The 12022-nt window shown below is 40.8% G+C and overlaps 1 protein-coding gene across 1 annotated transcript in view; it reads right to left on the bottom strand.

Annotated features, from left to right (window-relative positions):
- The window catches only part of LOC309564274 (solute carrier family 22 member 15-like), a gene marked incomplete at its 3' end in the record, with an annotated part of 458247 nt that overhangs the window by 71529 nt on the left and 374696 nt on the right, over positions 1-12022 (bottom strand). Inside the window, exon 10 of the mRNA XM_082268897.1 lies at positions 2812-2884. Within this exon, the coding sequence (XP_082125023.1) occupies positions 2812-2884 (73 nt within the window). The remainder of the gene's footprint in view (positions 1-2811; positions 2885-12022) is intronic.

Raw genomic sequence — 12022 nt, 5'->3', positions numbered from 1 at the left:
ACAACACACACACACACACACACACACACACACACACACAAAACTCAATTTAGTCACACACACATCTTTGGTTGTTGTAAAGTGTATGTGTAGTCACCAAACACACAAAAATGCACTTCCTCTACGCAAAGTGTGAGTGGGGCATTAGATGCAAGGAATCACTTGTATACATGAAGCATTGCAGTCTTAAAGCTTGTTTAATTCATGGTGTAACAATGCAGCACAACCACAACGTTTTACCGCCCCCAAACTGCTCCCCTTTTAGCTGAAGGGGCAGTGGCTGGGGGTGAACACATGCCACGACTGCGTTACTCTGCTTAATGGCTGTGGTGGAAGCTCTACCTTCTGTTATGCTTGGGTGGGCACTACTGTCTGCCAGACACAACCAATTCTAGTAAATGGATGGCAATTGTGCACAATGTGCATGTTAGCAGTGCAGTACTGCAGCATGTAGGGGATTAAAATAGGTGATTAGGAGGTGATACAACTCCTTTTCACTACCTATCAAATGCTCTCTGAAGAGTGATCTGAATGCAGATCACTCTTCAGTCAAGCAGGTGTAAATATGTCATACCTGTCTTGCAGCATGCCAAATAATAATCACTTATTGTAAGACTACAGAGACTGGGTATGTGTGGTTATTAGGAAGGAGTTTCCTTCATATGTAAATGAATCAGCTCACAGAGAGCAGGGCACTGGGAGGGTGGAATCTGAGGGATGGGACTCTTCCTGTTCACACTGGTCGGGATATTTAACTGGGCAGGACTGAATTTTTATTGTGATCCATTCAATCCTACCCAGCAGCAGCACAGATAGCTTTCACAACAGGCTGTGTATGAAGGGGTTTCCTTTTTGAATAATGCTGTGATCTGTGAGGCGGGACCTGGAAGGTTTGGACTCTTCCTATAGGTGTGACTAGGTGGGATTGAATGCTAATTAGTACATGTTCAATCCAACCCACCATCAGAGCTGTTAAGGAAGTTACATCATTTCAAAAGTCTCAAACCCTACAAAGGGTGTGTTCTATATAGAATGTCACATGGTATAAAGCCACAACTAAACCCAGAATATCAGGGGATCTGCAGACAACAGAGCACCATGGTACAGAGGTATGACCTATGCTGGGACTAATCATTCTATTCAGTTCTACTAAAAAGAAAGTTGGAGTTCAGCATTAAGGCACCTGGAGCTGCCGGCTTTTCAACATAAGCAGTGCAGCCCAGTTAAAGTTCTACTTTCGTTAAAGTAAATCACTCATTAGATCCAAGCTCCCATAGGGGGTATAGGGAAAGTGAAAGCCAAAAAGCCTAGATGTTCTCATACTATACTGCAATGACCGTGAGCTGGGCAGTTGGAGAATACAGATGTTTGAGACTTTAAAAGTAGACAGCAAGGCGGTGAAGGAGAGCTAAGACACAGGAGCCTACTTCCCTCTAGACCCCACTCATGGTGTCTCAGCTTTTCTTCACTACCCTTATTGCCTATTATCAGAGTCTCCAAAATCTGTATTCCCTATCTGCCCAGCCCACTGTCAATGCAACCTTTTTCTGATACCTGCTGAAACATGTTATTCGCTGGCTAAAAGGGTAAAACATTTAAAGTGAGAGATGCAGATTCAATTTTGGCTTTAGCCAAACAGTTTTGCTTAAAATCATTCCTGGAAAAAGAGCATTAATACTGGCCCCACTTGGTTATACAGGTACGAAAAAACATTGTTTAACCTTTGTTGTCTAAATCCATTGTATTATGTAAAAATCAGGCAAGATTTGTTGTTGCTTGCTCATTCATAAGTGGCTGGCATTTTAACTATATACCAAAATAATACAGATAAATAATAGTTTCATTGTTTTGACCATTACTTTATTACAATGACCTTTCCTATCCTTTAATTTAAACATTAAATCATTCACTGAATATTTATTTGCTCACAAAAGTAGATGCTTTTGTATTTAATGGGTAGAGTGCTGTGCAATAACTTTTGTGAGGAACTGTATGTTTATCTCCCAAGCATTTAAAGTGGGAGTAAACGCCCCTGCATGACTTTTACCTATAGTAAGGCTTACCTATAGGTACAGTATATATCTCCTAAACGTGCACCATTTTGGAGATATTTTCTTTTGCACCCAATGACATCACCAGCGCATGTGCTCTGAAGTAACGACATACCGTGCCATTCCTTCAGAGTCTTCTGCCATGAACGACAGCTCCCCTAATGACGTCATCGCGGCTCCTACCACTCACACAGCCGGAGTCCGTCAACCCAGAAGGAAGACCGGGTGACGATGGAAGCGTCTTTAGTGGTGACAGCGTGCCACTGGATGGCTTCATTATAAGGTGCGATGCATACTAGCACATTATGACTTTAACTTGCAGGATTTAAAAACATAACTATTTACTACAGCTTTAATATCTTGTTATCAGTGTGAGGATTGTGGATATATGTGTAAGGTTCACTCAACATCAGTTTAACAGATACTTCCTTTGAAACTTAAAACCTCGCAGTCTGTCTGGATACATATTTGTTTGCTTCCCAAATCTATCATCCATACATCTAGGATCCTATAGTACAGACAGACCCACATTTTATCTTTGACTTTGCAGATTTTCCATTTAAATGGGGCCCTCAAACAACACGTGCCTGCTATATTATATGTTCTCTGGAACTGCTGGCATTTGTAAGAGGCAAAACTTGACAGACATTTGTTTTTTTCAACTTATTTAACAATATCCCAAGTACATTTATACATTTCAGATTGCATTCTATTCTAAAAAAAAAAAAAAACAGTTAAAAAGAAATAGAAGAATTCTTACCATGGATGGTACAAAAGGGGCAAGAATACCACCAAATCTGCATGCCATGGCACACACGCCCAAGCCAGCATTTCTAAAAGGAAAAATAAACATTATTTCAGAATTATAAAAAATAATCTTTTGAAGAATTTTGTTTAATTTTGGATTGAGGATAAACAAAGAATGTTAAACTTTCCATCAGGTTTATAGTATTGTCTGTGTATCCCTTGTCTCACTTTTATGGCCCTGCCCCTATATTTATCTGTCATTAGGAAAGCATGTGAGGCTACCAGTAAACGTCAGAAGTTTTAATTCTCTTACAAAAATATATTTTACTCTAAGAGTGTGATTCCTGCGCTATCTTGGGTAAGTAAGCAGCCCTGATGCCGCACGTACAGTAACTGATGCCGTAAAACAGTTTGGACTGTTAAATATATGAGGCTGTTGTACTGCACTTCAAGGGTGTTTTAATTCTCTCTCTCTCTACTAAAAAAGGGGGCTCAAATCAGTCACTGCGCCCTCCTTTTTAAAATGACTCCTTATAGTGAGGGGAATTCTTTTCTACGATGAAGCAAACAGAATTAGGATCTTTTCAGAGGTTCAAAATTCCTCCCATTCTGGGCAAAACAGAAAAAAAAATGACTACATCCTACTTTAATCAAGGTCATAATTTTGCTCTATTTAACCTACTACTTCTGTGGTCATGATTGAATTTTATTTAAAGACCAGTCATGCAACCCCCCCAATAAAAAAATAAGACTACAACCAGTGATGAACAGAACAAAAGACTAACTACATGCAAATATCTCCATAGAGGCAGTTCCTGCAGTTTAACAGTATGATACAGACATGTGGGAGTGGGAGTGAAATTAGAAGTAACAATGCAAACCAGGATAAGGTTATTAATATTTGTCATGGCTGAAACGATAATATTCCGAGTCATACTTATAAAACATATTTACAGTCTTGAGCTGGTAAGGCAAGAAACAAAGATGTTCTCTGATCACAAGCCTACAGTTTTGCCCTTTGACTAGGTCTCAGTGGGCTTGATTATCTCAACATTTAAAGCTGTATTGAAATTTTCTCAAGGACTGTAAGCATTGTTCATTAACATAATTAACCTCTTGCCGACCTCCAACAGTACATGTACTGCAGTAGGTCGGCTTTGACTGGTTCTTTTGCAGGACTGCTAGTGGGGGCACGTGCACGCCCCGATTGGTTACAGGGGGAGACATCAATGAGTCCGGCGGCCGCGATTGCCGCCGGGCACCCGCGAACGCTCCCCATGGAGACAGAATGGTGGTCGCACGACCGCCAATTGTCAGTTAAAATAATGCAGTGCCGTACCGCAAAAAAAATGGCCTGGTCATTAGAGGGGAAAACCTTCCGGTCAAGAAGTGGTTAACAACCATTTTCTTACAGATCCAATAGCTATTGCCAACCACATTTAATGACTGTAAAATATGAAATTACCCGCGCTGCTCCACAAAACAAATAAATATATACATATATATAATACATACAGTGCTTGTGCTTAACTTAATGTGCACAATAAAAATTGCCACTCAATATACATAAATAATGAACGTGAATAAATAAAATAAATATAAACTGTTGTCTTAATCTTTCAATTAATCATGTGCTCAAAAAACATTGTGCCGTGACAGTCTTTGTGCAAAAATATAAGTTCAAAGTGCTGCGTGCTCATACAAAAAATGCTGGTGCTCTCTGTACACGAGTAGGTGCTCCCCTCTTGGTCCCCCACTCACCAGAAGCCAAATATTACAGCGCTTTCAGAATATCCTTTGAAGATAAATGCCTTATTGGGCGAGCCTTTCAACAGCTTTATAGGTGTATTGTAGATCACAACATCCAGGTGATGCTCAAAAAAGAAAGAGATGCTGGCATCGTGAAGTATGTAAACACTTTATTCGATGCACACAATACAGGTTACACTTACAATTTAGCAGAGGTTCAAACGCCTGAAAATCATCCCACGGGTCGCCACTTCAAATGGCTATACTCACTCCCCGTATCCCCGTTGCCGGAAGTAGGATGCAGACGGGCGTAGTATATATTCGGACGAATAGCTTGACGCGTTTCGCTCCTCACACAGAGCGTTATCAAAAGCAAATTCGTTCCGTATACATACTATATTTATATGGTACACTAATTCCATCATTGCAGACACCTAGAGGAACCGGAAGTAGAATGCCGCCATCTTGGAATTCCTATCATGACGTACTTCCTGTTTATCGTCAACTTACTATACCTTTAACTTACTTTATAACAACTGCGGATATACTCCCCACTAATCTAAAATTAACTACCTTGCTTAACCGCTTCCATACAGAGCAGTTAGACACCCTTCCTGCCCAGACCAATTTTCAGCTTTCAGCACTCTCACACTTTGAATGACAATTGCTCAGTCATGCTACACTATAACCAAACAAAATTTTTATCATTTTTTTCACACAAATAGAGCTTTCTTTTGGTGGTATTTGATCACAACTGGGGTTTTTTTTTTTTCGTGATATATGCAAAAAAAGAGCAAAAATTTTGAAAAAAAAAACACTTTTTTTTAGTTTCAATTATGAAATTTTGCAAAAAATAAATTTTTCTTCATACATTTGGGCCAAAATGTATACTGCTACATGTCTCTGGTAAAATTAACCCAAATTAGTGTATATTATTTAGTCTGTGTGAAAGTTATTGAGTCTAGAAGCTATGGTACCAATTACTGAAAATTGATCACACCAGATGTACTGACTGCCTATCTCCTTTCTTGAGGCCCTGAAATGTCAGGACAGTACAAATACCGACCAAATGACCCCTTTTTGTAAAGTAGACAGTCCAAGGTATTTAGTAAGAGGCATGGTGAGTTTTTTAAAGTTGTAATTTTTTCCCACAATTCTTGGGAAAATGAAGAAAAATTTTTTTTTTCTTTTTTTTCCCACAAAGTTGTCAATTTATAAGCTATTTCTAACACATAGCATGTACACAGCAAAAATTACACCCAAAAATACATTCTGCTACTCCTTCCGAGTATGGCGATACCACATGTGTGAGACTTTTACACAGTCTGGCCACAAAAAGAGACTCCACGTCCAAGAAGCACATTCAGGCGTTCTAGGAGCATAAATACACATAAAACTTTCTTACTACCTATCACACTTTTCAAGGCCCTAGAGCACCAATACAATGGAAAAGTCCACAAAATGACCCCATTTTGGAAAGCAAACACTCCAATGTATATTCTATGAGGCATTATGGGTCGTTTGAACATATCATTTTTTTCCACAGGTTTTTGGAAAATGTGGGAAAAAAATGAAAAATTTTTTTTTTTACACAAAGTTGTCAATTTATAGGATATTCCTAACACATAGCATGTACACAGCAAAAATGACACCGCAAAATACATTCTGCCACTCCTCCTGAGTATGGCAATACCACATGTGTGAGACTTTTTCACAGCCTAGCCATATAGAGGGGCCTAACATCCAAGGAGCATCATCATGCATCCTAGCCACTTGCCTAGGCCTATTTTTGACATTTGGTGTTTACAAGCTAAAATCAGTTGTTTTGCTAGAAAACTGCTTAGAACCCCCAAACATTATATATTTTTTTTTAGCAGAGACCCTAGAGAATAAAATGGAGATTATTGCAATATTTTTTATCACACCGTATTTGCGTAGCGGTCTTCCAAACGCAATTTTTTTGGAAAAAATTCACTTTTTTTAATTAAAAAATAAGAAACCAGTAAAGTTAGCCCAATTTTTTTCCATAATGTGAAAGATAATGTTACGCCGAGTAAATAGATACCCAACATGTCATGTTTCAAAATTGCGCACGCTCACGGAATGGTGACAAACTTTGGTACTTAAAAATCCCCATAGGCGACAATTTAAAAATTTCTACAGGTTGCCATCTTTGAGTTACAGAGGAGGTCTAGGGCTCAAATTATTCCCCTTGCTCTAACGATCGCGGCGATACCTCACATGTGTGGTTTGAACACCGTTTACATATGTGGGCGGGGTTTCTGTATGCATTCGCTTCTGCGCGCGAGCTAAGGGGGACAGGGCGCTTTAATTTTTTTTTACTATTTATTTTATTTATTATTTTTTATTTTTACACCGTTTAAAAAAAAAAAAAAATTGATCATTTTTATTTCTATTAAAAGAAATGTAAATATTCCTCGTAATAGAAATAGGCACGACAGGACCTCTTTTTTGTGAGATCTGGGGTCAAAAAGTCCTCAGATCTCACAAGTACACTAAAAGATAGTAAAAAAAAAAAAAATAATTATAATATAAAATGAAAAAAAAAAAAAAAGGACCTTTAAACCGGTTGCTAGGCAACAACATTTTCCGTAGCTCCGGTCCTCCAAGACCATAGAGTCAAGTGAGGGCAAGCTTGCCCTCACTCGACATCCTGTCTGTGAGGATTCGGGACCGGATCGTTTTCCTGGCGGGTCCGGTAAGCAGGGAAAAGGACCGGAACGCGTCGGGAGGGGGGGGGGCGCCTCTTTCGCCATCCCGGAAGGATGATCCCACGGCGAATCCGCTGCTGGGACCACCCTTATCGGAAAGCCAACCGTCCACCGTTTAAAAAAATACCAGGGTTATGGCAGCTATCTGCTGCCATAGCACCGGTATTAAGGTTTAAACGGAGGACGTATATAAACCTTTTTGGACTTGGACATGGTGGCTGTATGAAGGGTGACAGGTACTCGGGTACTTTGTTGGGCAGGTGACAGGTACTCTGGTACTGATGAGCAGGTGGCAGGTACTCGGGTACTCCGATAGGCAGGTGACAGGTACTCGGGTACTCTGATGGGCAGGTGACAGGCAGGTGATAGGTACTGATGAGTAGTACTCACTGACTGATAGGTGATACTGTACTGATGGGTACTGATGATCAGTACTGATACGTGATAGGTACTGATGAGTACTGATTAGTAGTGATGGGTACTGATGAGCAGGCGGCAAGTACTTGGGTACTTCAGGCGTCAGGTACTCTGATGAGCAGGTGGAAGGTACTCGGGTACTCTGATGGGTAGGTGACAGGTACTCAGGTACTCTGATGACGGGTACTCCGTTGACAGGTACTCAAAGTACCCGAGTACCTGTCATCAGAGTACCCGAGTACCTGTCATCAGAGTACCCAAGTACCTGTCATCAGAGTACCTGAGTACCCGTCATCAGAGTACCCGAGTACCTGTCAGAGTACCCGAGTACCCGTCATCAGAGTACCCGAGTACCCGTCATCAGAGTACTCGAGTACCTGTCATCAGAGTACCCGAGTACCTGTCATCAGAGTACCCGAGTACCCGTCATCAGAGTACCTGAGTACCTGTCATCAGAGTACCCGAGTACCCGTCATCAGAGTACCCGAGTACCTGTCATCAGAGTACCCGAGTACCCGTCAGAGTACCCGAGTACCCGTCAGAGTACCCGAGTACCTGTCATCAGAGTACCCGAGTACCTGTCATCAGAGTATCCGTCATCAGAGTACCTGAGTACCTGTCATCAGAGTACCCGAATACCTGTCACCAGCCCATCAGAGTACCCGAGTACCTGTCATCTGAGTACCTGATGACAGGTACTCGGGTACTTTGATGGGCTAGTGACAGGTGCTTTTTATTGGGGGGGGGGCAATCAGTGTGGTTGGGGTGCACTGTAATTGGTAACTAGCTGTTACCACAATCTCCTCCTCACACAGGATCAGTGTGTGAGGAGGAGAACACGGTGACAGCTAGTTACCGTGTTCTCTGTTGACATTTGTGACCGGCTGTGATTGGACACAGCCGGTCACGTGGTAAAGAGCCAATTTCATTGGCTCTTTACCTAGATCGGGGATCGACTCTGTCCGAGGGACGAGCCTCGCCCCCGATCGCTGCTCTGCGCGCCCCCGGGGGCGCGCATTGCAGAGAGAACGAGCGGCTCGTGCTGGAGCCGCTCATGTGATCGGCTGTGATTGACACAGCCGATCACGTGATAAACAGCCAATTTCTATTGGCTGTTTACCCTGATCAGGGATGGGCTATGTCTGTAGTAGCAGTAGCAGCTAGAACGGGCCGACGTCATATGACGGCGGCCCGGATCTAGACAACCACTTTGCCGACGTCATTTTACATGACTCGGTATGGAAGTGGTTAAACAAGTTAATTTAAAATTAACTACCTTGCTTAAACAAGTTAATTTTAGATTAGTGGGGAGTATATCCGCAGTTGTTATAAAGTAAGTTAAAGGTATAGTAAGTTGACGATGAACAGGAAGTACGTCATGATAGGAATTCCAAGATGGCGGCATTCTACTTCCGGTTCCTCTAGGTGTCTGCAATGATGGAATTAGTGTACCATATAAATATAGTATGTATACGGAACGAATTTGCTTTTGATAACGCTCTGTGTGAGGAGCGAAACGCGTCAAGCTATTCGTCCGAATATATACTACGCCCGTCTGCATCCTACTTCCGGCAACGGGGATACGGGGAGTGAGTATAGCCATTTGAAGTGGCGAACCGTGGGATGATTTTCAGGCGTTTGAACCACTGCTAAATTGTAAGTGTAACCTGTATTGTGTGCATCGAATAAAGTGTTTACATACTTCACGATGCCAGCATCTCTTTCTTTTTTGAGCATCACCTGGATGTTGTGATCTACAATACACCTATAAAGCTGTTAAAAGGCTCGCCCAATAAGGCATTTATCTTCAAAGGATATTCTGAAAGCGCTGTAATGTTTGGCTTCTGGTGAGTGGGGGACCAAGAGGGGAGCACCTACTCGTGTACAGAGAGCACCAGCATTTTTTGTATGAGCACGCAGCACTTTGAACTTATATTTTTGCACAAAGACTGTCACGGCACAATGTTTTTTGAGCACATGATTAATTGAAAGATTAAGACAACAGTTTATATTTATTTTATTTATTCACGTTCATTATTTATGTATATTGATTGGCAATTTTTATTGTGCACATTAAGTTAAGCACGAGCACTGTATGTATTATATATATATATATATATATATATATATATATATTTATTTGTTTTGTGGAGCAGCGCGGTAATTTCATATTTTACACTTTTTAAGGCACGTCCCTTTCTTATACCAAGCAGCAGCCCACTTTATTGTATTATAAGAGCTATTTTAATCCTGAGCGCTAGCCTTTTATAAATTACATTTAATGACTGCCTTCGTGAAAATTAAAAAAAGAAAACCATGTCATGAGGGAAACAGATGGACACAGCTGTCCTCAATCTGAAAATGCAGATGCTTGGCTACAATACCTTTGTGGCAGAGTTCTAAATCTCTATATTTTTTACGGGTCAGACAATCTAACTGTACTGAACGGAAAGCATTGGTCTTGAAATACAGTAGTGGAAATAAACCCTTTAACAACCAAACTGGTTTTCCCAGTGCTTCTTTCGTGTTTCTCAAATAGAAGGTGTCCTTTGAAGGCAAAATGGATCTAAACCAATCCAAGGAGATGGCTGGCTATTTAAGTTAGTGAGAACATTATGAATACTGTCAGCAACCCTTGGAACACTTTTCCTTTAGTTCTGCTGCTGGATTTACCCACACGTTTCCAGAGGGGGTCAAGCAAGAAAAACAGTAAAAAAATTAACAAAAAAATAAACAAAACACACACACAGATCCTTAGTGCTGCTCCTCTTTACCTTTTCTATAAGCACAAATAATGACTGCCTTGCAGTAAATATAGATCTCTACAGTATATATTTATTTTCACTTTCATTTATTCATATGTGCTTTTTGTGTGCACTCTCCATGAATTCCTACTTCAAAACATCCTTCCGCCAAAAGGTGTTGGTTTGATTGCTTTTGGCACAAAAATGTGTGCCAAAAGAAATTAAACTGTGGAGTTTGCTCGCTGCATAGTTTAAACAGCAGAAGAAGTTTGGAGACAGCCAACTATCTTTGGTTAGTTCCGTGTTTGATTTTAAGTAAATATTTTTTTAATGCCTGGTTTAATTTAGTGCAATACCTGTTTAACATTTCATTTACGTGGTACTTTTTGGCAGCTAGGTTGCTGTCCAATCTGTATGCAGATTTCTAGTCTACGTGGTAACAATCTTGTCTCAACTCCTTGCTTTGTGCCCTTCAGTCTGAGATCAGGAGGCTGTCTAAGCCAATTTGTTTTGCTAAGCTGCCCTGCAATAAGCCACTACTTCCTAAAAGACTGTGCAGCATAAGGGCAGAGTGGATAACTGTTGGGTCTGGAAGAGTGAGGACTGTGGGCCATAAACATGTAGATTTTGGTGTGACACTGCATAACCCCTTATAGTGTTCTTTCTGAGCTTCTAGCAAATACAAAGGTTGCAAACATAGCTCATTGTGAGAATGGCCACCCCTCTCTTTTGCCAAAATTAGCTTTCGTATCTGATGTTGCAAACCAGGCAAGTTACATAGTTAGTGAGGTTGAAAAAAGACACCAGTCCATCCAGTTCAACCTATGATGTGTGTGTGTGTGTTTGCTGTTAACCGTACATTGTATACACCTCTATGTTGTGGTCTTTACAGGGAGTGCAGAATTATTAGGCAAATGAGTATTTTTGAGGATTCATTTTATTATTGAACAACAACCATGTTCTCAATGAACCCAAAACACTCATTAATATCAAAGCTGACTATTTTTGGAAGTAGTTTTTAGTTTGTTTTTAGTTTTAGCTATTTTAGGGGGATATCTGTGTGTGCAGGTGACTATTACTGTGCATAAATATTAGGCAACTTAACAAAAATCAAAGATACAGTATACCCATTTCAATTATTTTTTTTTACCAGTGAAACCAATATAACATCTCAACATTCACAAATAGGGTTGAGCGGACACCTAGATGTCCGTGTTCGACGGGTTCGGCCGAACTTTAAAAAAAAGTCCGGGTCCGTGTCCCGGACTTTTACCGAACTTTTCCCGGACACCGAACCCCATTGAAGTCAATGGGGACCCGAACTTTAAGGCACTAAAATGGCTCTAAAACACCAAAGGAAAGGGCTAGAGTGCTGCAAATGGCAGCAAAACGTAATTAAGAGCATGGCAAGTGCTCTGCAAACAAATGTGGATAGGGAAATAACTTAAAACAACAAAAAAAAACAGAAAAATAAAACAATGTTCTTCTTCATCTCTGAAGGACGAGGCCCATATGGAGTAGGAGGGAGGTTGAGGTGGTGGTGGATGTGGCGGTGACATAGGCGTGCGCACAGGGTGTGCTG

The sequence above is a fragment of the Pelophylax lessonae genome (assembly GCF_965119305.1).
Source record: "Pelophylax lessonae genome assembly, chromosome: 9".
NCBI classification, from domain to species: Eukaryota; Metazoa; Chordata; class Amphibia; order Anura; family Ranidae; genus Pelophylax; species Pelophylax lessonae.
The sequence above is the reverse complement of the archived record's forward strand: the minus strand, read 5'-3'. Positions and strand labels throughout refer to the sequence as shown.